This window comes from Zeus faber (genome assembly GCF_960531495.2).
Source record: "Zeus faber genome assembly, chromosome: 9".
NCBI lineage: Eukaryota > Metazoa > Chordata > Actinopteri > Zeiformes > Zeidae > Zeus > Zeus faber.
Window position 1 is genome coordinate 1,001,662 of NC_137197.1, and position 22,353 is coordinate 1,024,014.

Below are 22,353 nucleotides of genomic sequence, written 5' to 3' on the forward strand. Positions count from 1 at the left end.
AGACCACCAGCTCTACCGCCTGAGCTACCATCCCTCAGGTCCCAAGAGAGAGAGCCCATTGCCAGGGGGCCCGGAGATAAGGGAGGTGGAATGTGTCCTGTGACCTATGTAGGGGATCAAAGTGGTCACCATTGTCTATAGGCAAGCATAAAAGAGCCCGCCCGAATTTTATTCGGCAGACAATCCTTCTGATGCTGTTCTTTTGTAATAAATCTATTATTTTACTCAAGTCAGTGTCAGCGGTCTCTCCTTCTTCATCAACACATCAAATTCATCAAGAAACTACATCAGGAACAGCTTTTTTCCAAAGGCCATCAGACTACTAAACTCACCAACACGACATGAACACGACACCCACAAAGACCAACTGACTGCACAATATTTACATTTTGACAATACATATGTATCCCCTTGGTATACATATGTATCCTCTTGCTGCTAGCTTTGCACTGCACCTTATTACCTTAATAACATACCTCATTTGACTTCTTGAGTATATTAAGACTAACCTTAGTCTTGTTGTGTTGTTGTGTCTATTGTTGTTGTCTTTTTGCACTTTCATGTTATATGTTGTGTGTTACAAAGATTACTTGCACAATTGGAGTATGGGGAAACGCAATTTTGATCCTCTGTGTAATGACGTGTTGCATGGTACGATTGAAAATAAAGTACACTTTGAACTTTGAACTTTGATAATAAAAAGGTGCCCCTGCTCTAGAGTGATGTTAAAGTCGCATGAATTCCAATTTGACTGTCTCTCTCTAGCTCCCTCTGTCTCTTTCTCTAGCTCCCTCTGTCTCTTTCTAGCTCCCTCTGTCTCTCTCTAACTCTCTTTGTCTGTCTCGGCTTCCACATCCCTGCCATTGCACACCTGTCCCCATTCAGCAACCTAACCACCTGCCCCCTTCTTGTCACTACTCTTGTATTTGTTCCCCATTCACTCTGTCTGTGTCAGATCATTGTGTATTGTGACAGAAAAATGCACACGATCAAATATTTAAATGATGTTTTACATGTTTTATACAGGACAACAGCCTTTTGTATGGTAAGCAGTTTTAAAACACATTGCCTCTGGGTTTTAATGAGCCTCTCAGAGTTTACAGTATATGGAGAGACTGTAAATTGTAAATTGCAAAATGTAAATTGTAGTATTGAAGAACCAGATAACATTCCATCTTCACTTAACCTTGTGTGGAGACAAGGATTACCCCAGGGGAGCTTGAAAGAGCATGGTGTGTTTGTTTTATAGCATAGTAGGATTGTATCTGTGACCAGATTTTGACTGTTTAATCCCTGTTTATCGGGTAACACCTGGGGAGATAATTGAGGGGCAGAGCCTTGTAAATGAGCCCTGACCAATGGTACGAAACCTCTCTTTGGTATAAAACCCTCTTCGTCAGTAGCAGGGGCAGGCTGAACAGTGCTTGGAACCATGACAGTATCTTTCTATTTATTCAGCAAAAGAAATATCTTTGATTCTCTCAGTTTTGTTTTCCTGTAGTGGGCAGATTAACCTCACCGACCACGCAGGAAAATTTCTCCAACAGTGTGCATGATATACTCTGTCATCCCCGGTGTCGTACCTACTGTGTTGATTTTCCGCCTGTTTCCCTGTTTGGTGGGAGTGTAGTTTCTTTGTTGTCGATGATATGCTGATGAAGAAGGAATCTCCGCTGACACTGACTTGATTATAACAATACGTTTATTACAATGAAAAACAGCATCAAACCAGACTTGCCATGGATGTCTGGGAGAGAACAGAAGTCAAATGCATTCTCTCCCGAATGGATCAAGAAGTTGTCTTATATACACTTGTACAGACATAATGTAACACATCTGGTTCCAATCCATAGGTCTCAGCTCAGCCCCTGTCTGACATGAATCTAAACATGTTCCACTTCTCTACTCACAGGGCCCCCAACATAAACACTCCAATGTTGATGTTCTCCGTGTCACTTTCGAAGCAACATATGTTAATCTTTCATGGGAGCCCAGTCCCCTTCTTCACCCCAAACATTCCAGACACCTCCAGCCACCTCAGGAGGGAGGAGAATTTACCAAATTTTCCATTTTGTCGGTCTCCGTTACAGACGATTGGATTGAGTGGAGTAGGAAGCTGCTGACTCTTATCCCTCCATGCCTGGAGAACATTGTGGGGAAGGAGTTTTGTAGGACAGTAGTAAAAATCAAACACATAAGAGACTTTCTGAGTGTTGAGGAGCATCGTTGGCAGGAAGTGATCGTGGGGGAGTCAGGCAGGTTTTAGGTGGAGAATGCTTTACAAGCGTCTACTTCAAAACAGAACTGGAGACTTAAGAGTGGAGAATCCCACATGGGGGCTCTGAAAACAAACACATTCTTGGGAAGGACAGACCCAAATGTTGGAGGTGTCCACTCTGTGATCCAGCTGAAAGTGTTGCACATGCATTTGTTCAATGTCATCCTGTTTCTGACTGCTCCATGATCTGTGGAAGATATTGGGGAATCTTTCTCTGTGGGGCTTTATGTTTTGGGGCCTTTGTACCCTTGCAGTAAAAAAACAAAATCCGTTCTGCTTTATTTCTTGTTTGGTCAGGCAAAGGACTCGCCTGTCTATCCAGGAGAAACAAGGTAAAGGGAGTTGGGCCTACGAACCCATGGCTCATCTTTAGGGATGTGGTCTCTCCACCTGAGGACAGCACATGCTTCAATCAGATCAGTCATGTTGAAGGCTTTAGAAAGGTTTGGAGTATAAATGGGGCTTTATTTCTCACTGATGAAGAGGAATTGGTTTGCATTGGTATTCATGTAAATTTCTTTATTGTGTGTTAGACAGAGAGCGAGATGAGAATTATGTTGTTTTTTCATTATTTTGTTATAATTTCACTGTTTTTTAAGAGAAATGTTCCAATAAAGTACTTCAAGTCTCCCTCTCTCTCTGAGCTGATTGATGTTACTCTGTTTGTTCCACAAACTTTAAGCAGTTTACTGTTTTTTCTGTCTTTTCTCTTTTATAGCGTAGTAGTTAGTGTATGTTTTAGTGTAACTCTTGTTAAGTTAAGGCCCTTATCTCGCACACCAACCAAGCCTTGAGACGACTCCGGTGTTCCATTACCCGACGCTGTTGTAACGACGCCTCCGACCGGCACCCCGAACGGGATGGCGTTAGAAAGTTCACGGCTTCCAGACCTCTGACTCTATTACTATTAATTATTTATAGAAGTGGTAATACCATTAAATATGAAATATAAACATAGCTTTAACGCTACACATGGGACTAATTTTAGTGCAGGGGTAGCCATTTTAAAGGACTGGTGAGGAACCCCACCTCCAGTCCACCACCACACTGTCCGTGCTTCTCACCACTTCAGTTTGGCTGATGCCTGGAGGATGAAACACCCTAACTCCAGGCAGTACATCTGGGTGAAGGTGTTCTCACAGTGGAGGTGGAGGTGAAGGTGAAGGTGTCAGGGGGAGGCTGGACAGGGTCTATGTGTGCAAAGCCGTCAGCCCCAGGTTAGCATGAAGCTCCATCACCCCGCTTGGTTTTACGCATTACCATTTAATTTCTATTAATCAAAAGTATTTTAGTCAAGAGGACAAACATCTTCTTTTGGCACTTCAACACCAAACTTTTACAGGACAGGTTCTTTGGTGATCGTTTCAAGGATTTTTGGGGCACAAAGAAATATGACCCCCCCCCCTGCAGGATTCAGGAGGACGAGACGTCATCATCAGATCCACTGGACGGAGATGGATTTTCGCTTGAAGAAGTGATTGCACATCTCAGATCAGTCACTTCCTGTAGAAACTAAACTCCTGGTAACTGATTTAGATCCAGTCCAACCAGTTCCAATTTGACTCATGACTTTCCAATGTTTTCTCAAAATAAAACCTTTTTCTCATACATTTACTGAGTTTGCTTTAATATTCAATGTTACAATCTGTTGATTAATTAAAATTTGTAATAAAAAGCTTCATTCCTATTTATCACTAAAACAGAGTGAACAAAGTGCTTCACAGACACATGAAAACAGTCTGACCTGCTGCTGTAGATAACAACAGGATAATAACATCGGAGTTATGGAAACATTGCATCTCACCAGTTTTTGGATCCCAGTTCGCTCTGCAGGACCAGACCAGTTTCAGCACGTTTCTGAGTTCTGAAGCACTCTGGGCCAACCTCCAGTTTGCACAAAGAACCAAGCAGCAGCATGATGCTTGATTCAAGGTAGTGTGACACTTCTACTTTTATGACACACCTCAGAGAAAACTGGGTTCTGATCGGTCAACAGCGACAACCATACAGTTATTTCTGAATAATGATGACTATCTGTTAATAATGACCCTTATCTCGCTCTGGCTACATGCAAATGCCAAAACTAATATGTGGTGCCATTTTGTGACACTACATAGAAACTACAATGGAAGACTCCAGCGTTCAATGTCGATTTCAAGATGCATGTAAATATGAAATGTAACATTAATAACAGTAAATAGTTGTATAGAGAATAATGCCTCCATCCTGCTGTTTCTCTGTCACCCCTCCATCATTGAGATTAAATACCAGGTCAGATCTGAGCTGATTTTTTACACATTTATTTTCAGCGTCCAATTCTCTTCATCTTGCGTTGCAGAAACTCCCTTTTTCAGATACAATCTGTTGCAGCTGTTCTGAAAACCAAGCATCTCCTTGACGACCCGCCAGGCCTGCGTGTTTTGAGGCTGTGTGTAAAAAATGTACTTTCCATCTGGGCGCAGTAGCAGCGCAGGGCTCAATCGGTTCCACGGATGTTTTGGATACTGTGACTCCAGCTTTAACAATATCAAATATAAACTAAATGACAGCAAATAAATGGGACTGGGAAATAAATGTAAATGTAGAATAAAACCACGGAGCGTCTCTGCAGTCCCGTCCTCCCCACGTCAGGTCACGTCAGACACAGCAGCTTCCATATATTCTGACAGCGCTTCCCCATGGATGCACTCGCTATTACACTTAATGACTGGGACCCGGGACCTGATGCTGAATAAAATGTGAAATGGGTTCTGGACACTACTGGGTCGGAATCATCAGTAGCTATATCCCTACTGTAGTTACCCTGGTAACAAGGAACCGTCCCTGGAGATTCAAGGTTTCAGAACAAATCATAGCGAGAAACAAGAAACAGGTTGGTCTGAAGTACAGTGAACTTAGACACGTCCAGATGACACACGCTCACACACAGACATGCACACAGACACGCACACAGACAGGCACACAGACACGCACACAGACATGCACACAGACAGACAGAGACAGACACAGAGGTTGAGAACATTGTGCAAAACACAGACTCGACTAAAGCATTAAGTGCCGAAGACAACAAAAAAGTCATTTCATAAATAGAAAAAAAAAAGAAAAAAGATTTAAAACAGATTGTATATTAATAAACAGATATCACCACACAAACTGCAAAACAAACTCAAAAGAATAGAAATCTTTTGAAAATAATGTGTAATATGACCATAACTAAGAAGAAGCACAGAGTTCACCCTGGAACTCTAGGTCTCCAGGGTGAACTCCATGATTGATTCCAGAACTTATTTCCTGAACCCAAAACCCTAACCCTCCCACTGGAGGGGTATCCCGTCCCGCCAGACGCATTGCAGGAAACCGTGTCACCACTGTCTGCCAGTGTCTGCCAAACACTCCAGAACCTGAGCACAGACACCCCGGTCCAGAAGCCACAGATTGAAAACTTCTGGTCAGTGATGAAAGAACCTAAAGCAGGAGGCGCTGAGCTGGACCTTCGGGTCGGTCCGTGAAGTGGTCTGTCCACAACTACCCGGATAATGTCCGGAAATTTCTGGATCTCTGGAAAGCTTGCGTCGGTTCTCATGGCCGTGGTCACATGACCTGCTGAAAACATGTCCGCCCTCTTTGAAACCTCTTACGTGTCGTGCTCACCGCCCAAACACTCCGGTCTTCCCTCCACTTCACAGCTGTGAGGGGGGAGGGCGGCAGGATGGCGATGCAAGACTATGGGTCTTGGGACCTGGCCCCCAACTGGCCCTGGCCTGAGGGCTCTGAGACAGGCTGACCTGAGCGGTGCTGAAGAAAGTGATCCGCCCGCTCCCAGCCACCTGGAGGTTGACCGTGGTGGCGTAGCTGGCCCTCTGCTCTGCCAGTCGGGCGAGGCTCGGGTAGGGGGCGGACAGAGCCAGTGCGGTGGGCGATTGGCCCCGGGGGGTGACGTCAGATTGGTGGTAAGGAGACGATGGTGGGGGGCTGGCGATCCCAGAGTGGGCCGGAGACGAGGCCGGACGAGCCACATAGGCACAGATCAGCTGACTGCGACAGCTTCCCTCCTGGAACTCTGGATCGACCCATCCTGCCTGGAGGTGGGATGCAGAGGGGGGAGGAGATGGGGAGGACATGAGGGTGTGAGAGGACGAGGAGGAGAGGGGGGAGGCAGGAGGGGAGGCAGGGAATGCATCGCTTTTGTCCGGGCCGTCGGCTCCGTCGTACTTGGTCAGGAGCTCCCGTACATCCGGCCAGGGCACGCTGGTGAAATGCTGCCTGGCAAGGCTGCCCCTTCCCGGGATGAGCCTGCCAGGCGAGAAGGGGGATGTCAGGCCGCTCCTGGGACTGAGGCAAGACGGGGAGCCATCGCACGAGGACCATCCGCCTTGTGGGCTCAAGAGGCCAGACTCCTGCTGATCCGAACTCCCTCCGCGACTTCCACCCAAACTAAGGGATCGACAGCTGCTCTCCACCCAGAATTGATGCTGTCTGCTGGGGGCGCTGGACCTGGAGAGGTTCTGGGGGTTGGGCTCAGAGGGGGCAGAGGAGATGGGAGGTTGTGAAGAAGGAGAGGAAGCTCTGGACCCTCTAAGGGAGACTGAGGGGGAGTAGGAGAACGAGTGTGTGGGTGATGTCAGAGAGGAGAGGGGGGTGGAGGAGGTGAGCCTGGGGTTGCGCGGTTGGGGCGTGGCCACGATATTCGTCCAAATGTTCAGCGAGACGCCGATGGGGGGAGGGGAAAGGATACGGGGGCTGAGACAGGAGGAGGTGGGGGGTCCTGGCACGGAGCTCGCCGAGGAGGCCCGGGGCAGCTCCAGGCTGAGGCCCAGTGGATTACGTGGACTCATGGAACCTAAGCGAGAACTTCTTGGGTGAGGAGGTTTGAGGGCGAGAGGAGAAGAGAAGTTATGCTGAGGGGGGGCAGAGCAGAGGCTCTTAAAGAAGGCAGGGGAGGGGGAGGGGGAGGAAGAGGGAGAGGGGGAGGGCGACTGCACCCGGGAGCTGGGCTCTGACGCCGAAAAGGGCCGCGCCACCCTGTTGTGAGAGCCTAACCAGAAAGGATCATGGGATTGATGTTTCGGTGTGCTGTTAGTGTGAGCACTAGCATTAGCTAACAATGACTTCCTCTGCAGCGCTGACTGGCTGCTGCTGCTGCTGGAGCGCCTGTAAGCGGCTGGACTAATGCTGTTGTTATTGTTGTTTGCGTAGGCTGACGAATCTGATAGATCCACTGAGTGACAGGGGGGAGGAGCCTGACCGGGGAAGGGAGCGGGAGAGGGAGAGACATCAAAGGAGCTGGAGGAGGGTAGGGGACACCCGGCTCGAGTGCCTCCCAGGTGGGCATGAGGGGAGTAGCTGGGGCCCTGCTGGCCAGGGGGGGCCTTTGGAGAAGAAGGGGAGCGCAGATGTAGGGGGGAGGAGGTCAAGGGTGCGGGGCCTATATGACCCATCGCTAAGGGTGCAGAATGTTGCCAGACAGAGTTGTTCTTGGCCATGCTCTGGCTGATGGACTGACTGATGCAGGAGGCAGCTATGGACCTGCTGAAGGCAGAGGAGGAGGTGGCTCGGAGGGGGTGCAAGGAGAGCGTTGCCGGGGAGGTACAGGCTGAGTGCCGGCTGAGGCCCGGTCTGAAAGTCGATGCTGGAGCGTGGCGGTCTGAGGCCTGGCCCGGGACAGAGACCGACAGGCCGGGCGTCTCCAGGGGAGACCTGGAATAGGAGGACCTGGAGCTGGGAGAGCGGTTCAGCGTGCCAAGGTCCTGGAGGTCAGAAGCTCTGGACCTGAGACAGACAGGGAGAATCAGTTACCTTTAGGAAGGCATTTCCATGTAACGACCACCTTAAAGACTGTTCGCTATGACTATACAATAATATTTTCTTTCAGAGCAAATGTCTGTTTTGAACTTTTAACGACTGTGGTGTTGATGTTATCATATCAGACGATCAAAGAGTTCAGACTGCGACCACAGGGGGTCACTGGAAGTGTTGTCACAAGGTGTTATCAGGGTTTGCTGTACGACCCCTGCTGGACATTGTCTTCAGTTTGGGGAAGCATTTCACTTTTCATTCACTGTCCCCAGATATGTTATCTGGACCAGGCAGAGGATGTCCCAGTTAACCCGCTCTCCAGTCAGAATGCACCTTCCTAGATCCTAGGATGCCCTGATAAACCCTAGAAGAGACCACTGTAGACAAAGGATGTTAGAACTCCTCTGGCCTGCTCCTGGCGTGTCTGACGCCTTCTCTTGAGCTCAAATAAGGAGAATGTGTTTTATGCTCCTATCCTGGTGGCTTCTAATTGTTTTTTGCAGTTTATAATTTCGAGATATTAGAATTTCCATGACAACACCTTACGAGAAATCCCCTTTTCTGCCAGTTTTGTAAATCAAATGGCCCCTAGAGCTACATTAACCATGAGCCCCATCTGCCCTTACTATGGAGCCAGACCAAGAAGATATTTGGTCAGACTATTAAAACGAACACAACCTCTATCTTGGGCCGAGCGTCCAGACTTCTAATGCAGCCCAGACTGGTTCCCTACAATTTAGTAAATGAAATGTAGTGTCCCAGATGGAAACTGAAGCTGCAGCCCTGATTTAAAGAAACAAAGAAACACCGCCCAATAAAACATAGAACGCAGCAGATCCCCACATGGTTCTGACTGATATTCGGGTCACGCTGAAGCCGAGGGGCAGCTGTAGTGGAACACAGCAGGATTGCCTCTGATAGACTTTCTCCTCCAGACACTACCAGGAAGGGGTTGGAGACCCCCCTAAGATCACAGGACCTGTAACACCTTCCTACATTCTCAGACATAAGGATGGAGGAACAGTTAAAAAGACCAAGAAAAAAAGATGTTAGTACCACCGGAGGACATGTCCAAGAACACCGTCAGCAGGATACTCAATAACAACTCAATAGGAACCCAATAAGAACCAAATAAAAACTAAATAAGAACTCAATAAGAACTCTATAAGAACAAAAAAAATAAAATAAGAACTCAATAAGAACCAAATAAGTACCAAATAAGAACTCAATACGAGCCAAATAAAAACTAAATAAGAAGTCAATAAGAACCAAATAAGAACTCAGTACTGGATAGGAACTCGATAAGAACTGAATAAGAACTGATGCAATGATAGGCCATCACACTCAACCCCGTTTCTTTTCACTTTCCATGTAACCATATAGGGTCATGTTATTTGTCTCATATCCAGTCTCTGTGCTTAATTGTGGATGCACGTGATGTTCACTGGAATTTCCTGAACATAATCTTTGTTGAAATGTCAAACAGCTTTTACACTATCCACAGTAACTGTACCTTTTGTGACATCTGCTGGTAAAGGTCACAACATAGACTATACGTATAACCAGCCAGCCCCAGAGATCGGGGCTCTCTTCCAGAAATTACCCCTGGTGCATGTTCTTATAACTTTTACCTCCCAGGTGGGCATGAGGGGAGTAGCTGGGGGCCTGCTGGCCAGGGGGGGCTTTAGGAGAAGAAGGGGAGCGCAGATGTAGGGGGGAGGAGGGCAAGGGGGCGGGGCCATGATGACCCATCACCCTCCTCTCCCCTCCTCCTTCCCTCCCCATAACCCCCTTTGATCACGGCAGACCCTCAATGGAGGGCCGGTCTCAAGACAGGTCTGGAAAGGATAGACCCACCTGGATAATCTGCATCTGCATCCTTTCCTCAGTCCAAATAGTTTGTTAGTAATTGAGTGACATTATTTCTGCAGATGTTTCGATGATGGATGATCCAACTCTCATCACGATACAACCTAATTTGGCAAAGTTACTAATAATACTGTTTGTATGCTGTGGTTTCGCCCACCACAGGCCAGCCAAGTGGCATTTTCAGGGACCTGCGGCACAGAGACACAGAAGACGGGGGGGGGGGGTGTAAACACCAGTTTATTGTAGAGAATGGGCCATTTGGAATTAGCCAGGAGCAGATAGAACATGTCATAACAGGGCTCCCATCCTGAGTGAGTGCCAGGATAGGGATTTTACCTGTTGCTTGTTAGACCAACCAACAAGCAACAGGTGTGCAGCCACTCTGATCCCATTCACCTCGATCCAGGTCAGGTCTGGCTTGCATCCCCACACCACAAATGCATAAACTTACGTGTTTCCAGATTGCCATTTGGCCACCGACCGGGAAACCATGACCACCACTAAGATCACAATATCCTGTTGTGCATAATAAAATCTGATTGAAGATGATGATTTTATACCTTTTATTAGGAGTGTTGAATTAATGTTGTTATAGTTAGTAATTAGAAATCCTCTTAATAGTTAATTAGAGAGAATGGTTGTGGAAGATGACTAATTCCTAGACCATGTGTTTGGTTTTATTTTTATTTGTTTGTATGTTAACATTGTCACAAGAGTTTATGTTGTAAAATCATGTTTTGGACATAGTGTTGTGTGAAGATTTTTCACTTTCTCCTCTGAATTGTCAACACCCATTCAGAATGGAGGTGAACCCAAAACCCCGCTTCCTTTACCATACTGCGTCCAGGAAACATCTCAACCTCCTACCCCCTCAGGAGAGTGATTAAGAGAAGCCGTTGACCGTGCAGTTTTCAGGCTGGCCCTCACTTGAGTTAAACAAGTTCATTTTTTATTTTAGTTTAAGTTTTCCTTTCTTTTCTTTACGTCTTTGTTTCACTAAGGTTTGTGTGCAACCTAGATTTTACTTAACAAGCCTGCTCCAGCCCCCAGCTGAAGAATTGTATTTCTTTTTTAGTGTGTTATATCACTAAACCTTGTGGTTTGCAACATTGCATTATAATATATTTTTTTTATTTTTTCAACCGATCCATGACAGATTCAAACCTGACTCATTCAATTAGTGTCCCGACCAGCCCATCTCCCGGAAACCATTCAACCCGGAAGTCGTCGCCATTCAACCTAGAAGTTGTCGGAGAGTCGGATCAGTTTGTTGGGACCGAATCGGCATTCTCTCGGCGACGAACCGTCCCGGTCCGTCCAGGGGGCCCACACGACATGGATGAGGGTCACTGGACCAGACCAGCGGCAGCGACTACCTCCCAATTCCACTCGACCCATGTGAGCCCTGCAGAGCCTCTGAAACCACCAACCACCCCTCAACGATCCCTAACACTTCGAAACACTTCTGATTCTGCTTCATAATGATGATGGGTTGATGTGTCGAATTTAATGAAATCCCCCTTTAGAGAAGTCAAATACCACCTAAGAGTTTCTCCTTTTATTATGTGAATGAGTTAATGAGTCTGAGTCTGAGTTAAAGTCTGTCACCATTTAAAATCCTGCATTCATTGTTTATTTTTCTTCATGTCTTACCTTTACATTTTATTTTCTTTACCATTTATTTTATTGTTTTCATTTTACTTTATGTTTACTATTATTCCATTTGACCAAGTTGATCAGTCTTATAAAATAATTCCTTGGAAATTATTTATAATTATTATATAATATAATTATTGGAAAGAGGTTGTCTGTTGATATTCCTTTGGAGTTGAATTCAGAGGGCAATGTAAATGGTCAAGAACTCCTTAATCCTTCTTAGACTGATTATTTACACTTAATGATTAATTAACTTAAATTAACCCATTAGTATCTCCAACTAAATCTAAACAGGGGTGGTGCCCTAAACAAGACAATTGTGAATTATTAATGATCAATTATTAATTATTAATTATAAATATTAAATATTAATCATTGGTGGTATGCTACACAGTGCATGTGTGCCGGCGGTGTGACCACACCTTGAGGAGGTTCTGTACGTCCTCCACATCTAGGAGGATTGTCCATTTTAACAGATTCATGAACGTACTGGAAATGAATTAACGGTGAAGTTCAGAACCATGGAACATCTGGAAGGACCCCTGGGGATCCCTGGACCTCACGCTGAGAACCACTGGTCGTAAATTAACAAACAACCACATATCCCCTCTGCAGGATTGTTGAGTCCTATCGGACTCAAACCGGGCTGTAACTGATGGTTCTTTGGGTCAATGCTAATGTTGGAGTGAAGCGGCTGCATGGTTTGAAGGAGCTGTCGGGGTTGAGACAGACTCATTCCCACACATCAACAAGTTTCATCCAAACAATGAACGTCTCTTGGCCCTGACTACTCGGCTCAGAACATTTTCCAGTCACTATTATGGGATGTTGTCTGGGAGGTTGTCCAACTATACCATACTATCTAACTGCAGTGAAATGACCGAGAAGAGGGGGGGGGTTATTTGCTGTCGTCTGTTCTGTTGTTAGGAACTTGGCTGATTTCCATCGACCGTGGGCGTATTCCCAAAAGCAGCAAAACATTTTGATCTTAGATGTTCAATTGCTTTTCCACTGAAACTGACCCTATGATCTGCACGTTCCATTTGTATGAAGTGATTCCCTCAGAGAAACGAGCAACAAAATGTTGTTTTCTTTAACGGAGGGAAGATAAATATTCCCAAAATGTTGCAAATGGTGACATTGCATGTTCACTCTTTCATCAGGACACAGGGATTTATTTTAAGCTGCAGTTCATTTTCTGTTAATATTCGTCTCATTGCGACTAAACTACTAATTTACTTCAGTTCATCTCCATGAGATGAACCACAAAATACAACCAGAGTAAAACTTCCAGCTTAGAAAACCATTGTAAAACCATTTTTAATAATCTTGTGAATTTTATCATGAATCTGTTGATGAATAAATAATTAGTATTTAGATAAGGATTAGTCATTATCATTCATAGCAGCAGTAGGATTAATAGTAATACAGTGGTACTTTGACTTAGGAGTTTAATTGGTTCCGTGACAGAACTCATAATTCAATCTGCTCGTATAGCAAATCAATTTTCCCCATTGAAATTAATTGAAAACCTGAGACCTGGCTGGATAGAAATGGCTCAGTTGCACTCATTGAGTCAGCACCTCCTCATTTCAAGTTCATCCAAACCACTAGAGCTGTCCAGAGAGGCGGTGGAGTAGCTGCTGTCTTCTCTGATATCTACACCTGCAAGGAAATCCTCCTCGGAGAATTCACCTCTTTTGAACACCTTGCTACATCTATAAACTGCAGTGCCCCCATTTTAATCATCGCTGTCTATCGGCCACCAAAATCTAAATGTGGCTTTCTTGATGAATTCTCTGAGCTACTGTCCAAGGTCTCCACTGATTATGTTGTGTAATTATCTCAGGTGATTTTAATATTCATGTTGACAATTAAACAGATCCAGATGCCCAACACTTCATGAGCCTGTTGGAGGCGTTTGACCTCACTCAGCACATTTCTGGACCCACCCACAATAAGGGCCATACTCTGGACTTAGTCATATCAAAATGACTAAATATCACTGTACCCTGTGTCATGGATGTTTCTATTTCAGATCACTGTTGCATTTTCTTTGACGTGTCTGCTCTTCCTGTACAACAGAGGGGAACCCCAACAATTAAAAAACGTATCATTAACAATAATACCATTGAAACCTTCAAGAGAATTGTATATGAGTTACCGCTGTTCAACGCATCTTCAACTGACGAGCCTGTGAACAACTTCAACTCCAAAATTCAAAATGTCATTGATAAGATTGCACCTGTTAAAACTAAAAACATAGAAAAACAAAAAGCCCCCTGGAGAAATGGAGCAGTTGCTAGGCAGCTTAAGAGAGAGTGTCACCAGGCAGAACGAAAATGGAGAAAGACAAAAGTTCAGGTTCATCATGAAATTTACAAGGATAGATTAAATCCATACAATAAAGAAATTAAACAGGCCAGACAGTCTTTCTTCTCTAAAATCATTCATGAAAACCTCAACAATAGTAAAGTGCTCTTCTTCACTGTTGATCGACTTATTAATCCACCATCTACAGCCCGTCAGAGATGCTCTCCATTGAAAAATGTGAGTAGTTCGCTACATTCTTCAGTAACAAAAGTATATCTATCAAACAGAATATTAGTGCCTCAACATCCAGAAATGAACCCTCCCTTCAGTTCCCCAGTAATATGACCGCTGCCATGTCCCCCTTAGACATAAAAAGACTGGACGATATTGTTGGCCAGCTCAGGTCCTCCACCTGCCGCCTGGACGCCCTCCCTACCACATGTTTTAAAACAGTTTTTAACTGCCTGGCACATGAGGTATTAGACATTTTACATGGCTCTCTTCAATCAGGTATATTCCCTGCAGCATTTAAAACAGCCGTCATTAAACCACTCCTGAAGAAGAGCAATCTCCATGCAACAGTTATTGCCAACTACAGGCTAATTACCAACCTGCTGTTCCTCAGCAAAATACTTAAAAAACAGTTTTCCTTCATTTTAACAACTGTCTAACCTCAAACAGCCTTTTAGACACCTGTCAGTCTGGCTTTCGACCTCACCATAGCACAAAAAACAGCACTTATTAGAGTTCTGAACAATCTACACATAAACACTGATGCAAAAAAACGATCTGTTCTTCTGCTCCTGGATCTCAGCGCTGCCTTCGACACTGTTGACCATCAGATTTTATTAGCAAGATTACAACAATGGGTCGGCCTTTCTGGCCCGGTTCTAAATTGGTTCAAAACCTACCTACAGGACAGGCAGGTCTTTGTGTCATTGGAGATTTTGTGTCGAACAAAGTGGATATTGTATGTGGAGTGCCCCAAGGTTCGATTCTGGGACCATTATTGTTTAACCTCGATAGGCTTCCACTGGCACATATTGTAAAGAAACACAAAATAAATGACCATAATTATACAGATGATTCACAAATGTACATATCCCTATCTCCTGATGACCTACTCCCGATACACTCCCTCATTCAGTGTATTAATGATATAAATGCATGGATGTCAAATAACTTTTAACAACTGAACAAAGACAAAACAGAAATACTCATCTTTGGTGCCAAGGCTCAAAGACAGAAAATTGCAGCTCATCTTAGTTCTCTGTCCCTGGAGAGCAAGAATGAAGCCACAAATCTGGGTGTAATCATAGACAGCGATCTAAATTTTAAGAGCCATATCAATCAAATCACAAAATCAGCCTTTTACCATCTAAAAAACATTTCAAAATTAAGAGGCTTCCTGTCAAAGGCAGAGAAATTAATCCATCTCTGTGTCTTGTGAGGGCTGCCACTTCTGGTTCCGGTGACGTCTTCGCTTGTGCGCTGTTGCTGCTGCTGTTACTGCTGTTTTTGCTGCTGCTATTGTTGCTGCTGGTACAGTAGCCGCTAGTGTTGTTATTGCTGTTGGTGTGTTGTTGGTGCTGCTAACCTTATACCTTAACTGGTGTTGTCGTTGCCGCTGCTAACCTTATACCTAAACGTAACCATCTTTGGCCTTATTCCTTAACCTAATCATCTCGAACATTATACCTAAACATAACAATCCCTAAACTTATACCTAAACTTAAGCATCTCTAACCTTATACCCTAATTTAAATATCTCTAACTTTGTACCTAGACTCAATAGCTCTAACATCTCTAACGTGAGTGACTTTTCGGGTTCCGGTGAGAGCTAACACTTCCGGTTCCGGTGAGGTCTTTGCGTGTGCACTGCTGTTGTTGCTCCTGCTTTGGTTTTGCTGTTGTTCCTGCTGGTATTGATGTTGCTGCTATTTCTCTTGCTGTGGTTGTTTCTGTTGTGATATTACAGTTAGAGGATCATAAGAAGGGTGTGTTTTCAGAGAGAGAGAGTCAAAGGGATCTCCCTCCCGGGGTCTGATTGAAAAATTGACCCGTAACTTAGGGTTTCTAATTAAAGGACTGTGACTGGATGAAGATGAGATGTTGCACACAGTTGAAATTTCCAGTTCCGGTGACGTCCTTGCTGTTCTTTACTTTGTTGAGATGAGATGGTACACACTGTTGACTCAATACAGATGAGGAGATTTCTGGTTCCGGTGAGAGCTACCACTTCCAGTCCTGGTGACGTCTTCGCTTGTGCGCTGTTGCTGTTTTTGTTGCTGCTGTTGTCTGCTGCTGGTATTGTCACTGCTGGTGTTGTCATTGCTGTGCAGCTGCTGCTGATGCTGTTGTTGGTGCCGCTAACATTATACCTTAACTGGTGTTGTCGTTGCTGCTGCTAACCTTGTACCGAAACTTGACTCTCGCTTGCCTTATACCTTAACTTAACGTAACCTTATACCTCAACTTAACCATCTCTAACTTGAGTGACCTTTCCGGTTCCGGTGAGAGCTACCACTTCTGGTTCCGGTGACGTCTTTGCATGTACTTTGGTGCTGCTGTTGTTGCTGCTGCCGTTGTTGTTGTTTCTGTGGCTGTTGTTGCTGCTGTTGTTGTTTTCTGTTGCTGTTGCTGCCACTGTGGTTGGTGTCGCTTTTATTGTTGTTTTTGTTGTCTTTGTTGTTGCTTTTGTTGTTGTTGTTGTTTCAGGGGCATTCTTTTGTAATGACCGGCTGACAACTACGTTCTCTCTTTCTTTTTTGTATTTCTTTGTAAAGTGCATTGTGTTGCCCTGGTATGAAATGCGCTCTACCAATAAAGTGTGACTTGACTTGACTTGACCTTCGCTTAACTTAAAAAAGCCAATCCCATCACACACACACCTCGCTCATGTTTTTCTATGATTTCATGCTTTAATTCAATCAACATCATCCGCTTCATCTTCCCAGCACTTACTTTCTTAGGACCCATGGTTAGAAAAAAAATGGCCAAATAACTGCACAAAAAGCACAAGACGCGAACACAAAACACAAAAGAGATGCTTCCACGGTCAGGTCACCACGTAAAGTGAACGAGTGAGATGTGGGATGTGGCCGCATTCGCTCGCCACACCAACTAGTGGCAGCACCTTAAGCTCACTCCTCGAAACTCACATTTTTGCTCGCAAATCAATACAAAAAATGGACGGAACGACGGCTCGTAACTCGGAAAACTTGTATGTTAGTGCACTCGTAAATCAAGGTACCACTGAATATTATTATTTTACTATTTTTAGTAGTAGTAGCAGCAGTGGTGGTGGTATTATTATTTTTATTATTATAATAATAATAATTATTATTATTATTATTATATCTGAATCACCCAGACATACCTAGGCATGGTGTTGATTGCGCTGCAGGTTGATTGCGCCTGTGGGCCCTGGCTGCTCTGTAGGTCTGCAGGGCTGCGGTTAGTGAACGCTGGGAGGCAGCCTGCAGGGGGAGACATCTTGGTTTGTGATGAAGAGCTATCCTTCTCCTCCTCTCTATCAGACGACACTGCGCCGTCTTTCGGGTGTTCAACCACATGGACGGTGGTGTGTCTCTCCTCACCACCACCCATCATGTCTTCTCTCCTCCCTGAGGTCTGGGGCCGGCGGTCTTGGACCCTTGAGGGCAGGGGACCGGAGCCACTGTCTGGGGGCCCACTGGACACTAGGGGGCCCAGAGCCGTGCTCCTCTGCTCGGCCAGATTGCAGAGCTCCTCCTGGGACAGAATAGAGTCCTGAGCCCCCGAAGAAGTGGAGATATCTTCCCTGGAAGTTCTGGCAGACAGGGAGGCCTGGCTGGAGCAGCAACCCAAGCTGGAGCATCTGTCCTGGGGCAGGGCCATGTCTCCTCTGTCCTGGGGCAGATCGGCACACCAGTCCTGGGCTAGGGTGGAGCCTCCTCTGTCCTGGGGCAGGGTGGAGTCTCCTCTGCCATGGGGAAGGGCGGAGTATCTGTCCTGGGGAAGAGCGGAACATCTTTCCTGGGGCAGGACGGAGCTTCCTCTGCCCTGGAAAAGGGCAGAGCATCTGTCCTGGGGACTGGCAGAGTGTCTGTCCTGGGGAAGGACGGAGATGAAGTCCCGAGGTGTGCCGAGGGTGGATGCGTTGGTCTGGTGATTGGAGGTCGGAGACTCCAGAGTCTCAATGGAGACGCTCAGCGTCTCCCGGGTATCTGGGAGAAGGAGAAACAATAAAATGTACAAATTATTCAACATTGTGGAGCAAAGTCTCCAGTAAAGAGAGACACAAGGACTTTAGACTTCTACAGCCCATAATACACAGGGAAACTATGACTACTATTTATTCACTGTCTGTTTGGTATCTGACTCGTCTTCTTTGGAGCCGCAAACCTTCCCCATCGCCCAAAGGTGACCTCATCTAATCGAACGTCTTCTCAAACAATAATTGATGCGAGAAGGGAAGCAGGAAGCAGGAAGCAGGAAAGGAAGCAGGAAGGTAGGTGGGAAGCAGGAAGAGGAAGGGAAGCGGAAAGCAGGAAGGGAAGCAGGAAGCAGGAAGGGAAGCGGAAAGCAGGAAGCAGGAAGGGAAGAAGAATCAGGAAGGGAGGTAGGAAGCAGGAAGCAGAAAGCAGGAAGGGAAGCGGGAAGCAGGAAGGGAAGTGGGAAGCAGGGAGCAGGAAGGGAAGCAGCAAGCAGGAAGAGAAGTGGGAAGCAGGAAGGGAAGTGGGAAGCAGGAAGGGCAGCAGGAAGGGAAGAAGAAGCAGGAAGGGAAGAAGGAAGCAGGAAGCAGGAAGGGAAGCGGGAAGCAGGAAGCAGGAAGGGAAGCTGGAAGCAGGCAGGGAAGCCGGAAGCAGGAAGGGAAGTGGGAAGCAGGAAAGGAAGAAGGAAGGGAAGAGGGAAGCAGGAATGGAAGTAGGAAGCAGGAAGGGAAGCAGGAATGGAAGTAGGAAGCAGGAAGGGAAGCAGGAAGCAGGAAGGGAAGCAGGAAGCAGGAAGCAAAGCAGGAAGAGGAAGGGAAGCGGAAAGCAGGAAGCAGGAAGGGAAGCAGGAAGGGCACCAGGAAGGGAAGAAGAATCAGGAAGGGAAGTGGGAAGCAGGAAGCAGAAAGGGAAGCAGGAAGCAGGAAGAGAAGCAGGAAGGGAAGCAGGAAGCAGGAAGGGAAGTGGAAAGCAGGAAGCAGGAAGGGAAGTGGGAAGGGAAGGAGAAGGCAGGAAGCAGGAAGGGAAGCAGGAAGGGAAGCATGAAGCAGGAAGCAGGAAGGAAAGCAGGAAGCAGGAACGGAAGCGGGAAGCAGTAAGGGAAGCAGGAAGCAGTAAAGGAAGCGGAGGGCAGGAAGGGAAGTGGGATGCCGGAAGTAGGAAGCAGGAAGGGAAGCGGGAAGGGAAGCATGAAGCAGGAAGCAAGAAGGGAAGCAGGAAGCAGGAACGGAAGCGGGAAGCAGTAAGAGAAGCAGGAAGAAGGAAAGGAAGCATGAAGCAGGAAGCAGGAAGGAAAGCAGGAAGCAGGAACGGAAGCGGGAAGCAGTAAGGGAAGCAGGGGGCAGGAAAGGAAGCGGAAGGCAGAAAGGGAAGTGGGATGCCGGAAGTAGGAAGCAGGAAGGGAAGCAGGAAGGGAAGCATGAAGCAGGAAGCAAGAAGGGAAGCAGGAAGCGGGAAGCAGTAAGAGAAGCAGGAAGCAGGAAAGGAAGCACTAAGCAGGAAGGGAAGCGTGAAGCAGGAAGCAGGAAGGGAAGCGGAAGGCAGGAAGGGAAGTAGAAAGCAGGAAGGGAAGCGGGAAGCAGGAAGGGAAGAAGCAGGAATCATGAAGGAAAGCCGGAAGCAGGAAGCAACACAGAGGATGTTGATCTTTCTCAAGCCTTTGCCCGGTCGATCCTTCTCTTTTACTAAAGTTCATCTGTACAAAACATTTCATCAACGAGGACAATTCAAAGTGTTTAAAGATATGCACAGCATTTTATAAAACCAAAGAAGGAGAAAAGCACAGAAATTACAAGTATTCCTCGGTGACCTAAGGTGACCGAAGGCAACCCAAAGTGTCCTAAAGTGGTCCATAGGTGACTTAAGTGGCCTAAAGTGGCCTAAGGCCTCAGTCACTGGCACACGATTTCTGTTAAACTTTGTTGTGATTTACTTCACAGCCACAAACTAATGTTTTCGTTGCAATATATTGAAAGGAATATAGTTTAAACAGTATCTCAGCGGGTTTACAGCGGATCCCTCATCAGCTGATCCCTTCTTTAAAGTTGACTTACCATCCAGCGTCCAGCTCTCTGACCTCTTCATCATCCTGTCTTCTGCCTCCTTCTCTGCCATCCCTTCATCACCCTGCCGTCCGTACTGCAGACCCGTTGGAGTGTGGAACGGGCTGGATCCGCAGGTCTGGCTGCGTGTTTGGTTCTGGTCTTTGGTATTGATATGGATCATACTGGCCGGTCTGTCGCTCTCCGGTTGCCCCGGACAGTGCTTCTGGGACTCTGTGTTCTGTCTGGGATTAGCTTGGGTCTGCACTTGCGTTTGGTACTGAAACCGATTTTGGCTATGACTCTGAGGACCCCCGCCTGGCCTGGCTAAAGCTTTTGCTGTGTTATGACCCGCCCCGGCCCGTTTCTGGTGCAGGGGAACCTTCATGGTGCTGGCTTTGGCACTGTACATACGGGCCAGGGCCTGGACCTTGTTCAGAATCCGCTCTGAGTTCTCCAGTAACGCCGGGTGCACCGCCGGCCCCACCTCAAACAGTCCAATACCCGCTAGGTTTGGCCCGGGACCCTCAAGCAGGGTTCTGGGGCGTCGGGACCAGCACCCTCCTTTGGGAAGCTCCTCTAGGGTGCTGCTGGGATGGACCGCCTCTCTCCCCATGGTCCAAACGGACCCTCTCTTCCTGTCTGGGATTTCTGCTGGCTCTGGATGAACCTTTTCCCGTTCTGCTGGTTCTGCTGGTTCTGCGTGGTTCTGCTGCTGTCCGTTCAGAACTGGAGCGTTTGGAGAGCTGGCATTGCTGGTTATGACTCCAGGTTCTTCCTTGCTGGTGGTTCTTGTCTCTTTGTGCTTCATGAAGACGAGGGAGTTTCCTGGTTCCGACGGTCCATTGATGACGGCACCGGTTGCCTCCGTTTCCTCCGCTTGGTTTCCTTTGATCCCCCGTTCTGACACCAGGTCTGGATCCATGTGGTTCTCCTTCCTCCTACTCTTCATTTCATTTTGGGTCGGGCTCGTTCCACCTGAAGCGCTGATCGCCTCCTCAGCTGGAGCAGCCAACGAGAGGGCGAGCGAAGGCTCCGCCTCTCCATCTGTAGACAGGTTCTTCTGGCTCTCTGTCTCCCCCTGCTGCCTAGACGGGTCAAAGCGGGACAGCGACTCCATCACCTCTCCGGAGGGGATTTGGGAGAAGCTGCTGCATCTTCTTTGCCCTGCCTTCTCCTCCTCCTCCTCTTCTTCTCCATCCCTCCATACCTCCTCCTCTTGATCTCCACCCCTCTCCACCTCTTCCTCAGGAGTGTCGGCTGCTGCCTCGTAGTAGCTACGTATCTTCTCGATGATCTTCTTGTGGTGCTCATTAAGGTGGGGCGCTGGTTTGGGAGGCGAGGGGTGAGACGGGGGAGTGTCTGCGTTCTCCTCCCCTCCCGCGGCCGGAGGTGAGACGGGCTGAGAGGCCGACAGGAGGAGAGGAGGGGAGGGAGGAGACGGACTGACCACGCTGTTCTGTCCTTCTCCATCATCACTCTCCTCTCTCCCCCCGGTCTCCTCTGAAGCAGCCGGAGCTTGATCCTCCTCCACCTCCACCTCCGCTTCCACCTCCGCCTCCACCTCCGCCTCCAACTCCACATCCGCCTCCACCTCCACCTCCAACTTCACCCCGCCCTCCTCCGTGTCGCCTCCGCCTCCCATGGGCCCCGGGCTGGGAGGGCAGGTGAGGGGGGGCAGGGGGCAGGTGAAGTCGTTCTGGTCGGGTGGAGGCGGCTCCAAGGCCTGAGGAGAAAACAAACCAAACCATGTGGAATCACAACGACACACTAACACACACACACTGACACACACACTGACACACGCACACACTGACACACACACTGACACACACACTGACACACACACTGACACACACTGTAGTAGTAGTGCTGGTAGTAGTAGTAGTAGTAGTAGTAGTAGTAGTAGTAGCACGGTAGTAGTAGTGCTGTAGTAGTAGTACTGTAGTAGTAGTAGTACTGTAGTAGTGCTGGATACTACTACTACTACTGAAGTAGTACTGTAGTAGTAGTAGTATTGTAGTAGTGCTGTAGAAGTAGTAGTACAGTAGCTGTGTTGTCATAGTAGTACTGTAGTAGTTCTGTAGTAGTAGTACTTGTAGTACTTGTAGTACCTCTGGGGCTCGGTTCTGGTTGATGAGCTGCAGGATCTCCTCAGTGATGGAGAGAGTCAGAGGAGCACTGAGGGGGGCCAGCTCCTCCTCCT

At 47.1% G+C, this 22,353-nt stretch overlaps 1 protein-coding gene across 1 annotated transcript in view; it reads right to left on the reverse strand.

The window, feature by feature from the left end:
• Window positions 1-1,625: 1,625 nt before the first annotated feature.
• The window catches only part of plekhg2 (pleckstrin homology domain containing, family G (with RhoGef domain) member 2), a gene marked incomplete at its 5' end in the record, with an annotated part of 42,144 nt that continues 21,416 nt past the window's right edge, over window positions 1,626-22,353 (reverse strand). The window contains 4 exons of the mRNA XM_080007275.1: window positions 1,626-8,047; window positions 17,292-18,120; window positions 20,160-21,873; window positions 22,262-22,351. Of these exons, the coding sequence (XP_079863401.1) occupies window positions 5,959-8,047; window positions 17,292-18,120; window positions 20,160-21,873; window positions 22,262-22,351 (4,722 nt within the window). The 3' untranslated portion in view covers window positions 1,626-5,958. The remainder of the gene's footprint in view (window positions 8,048-17,291; window positions 18,121-20,159; window positions 21,874-22,261; window positions 22,352-22,353) is intronic.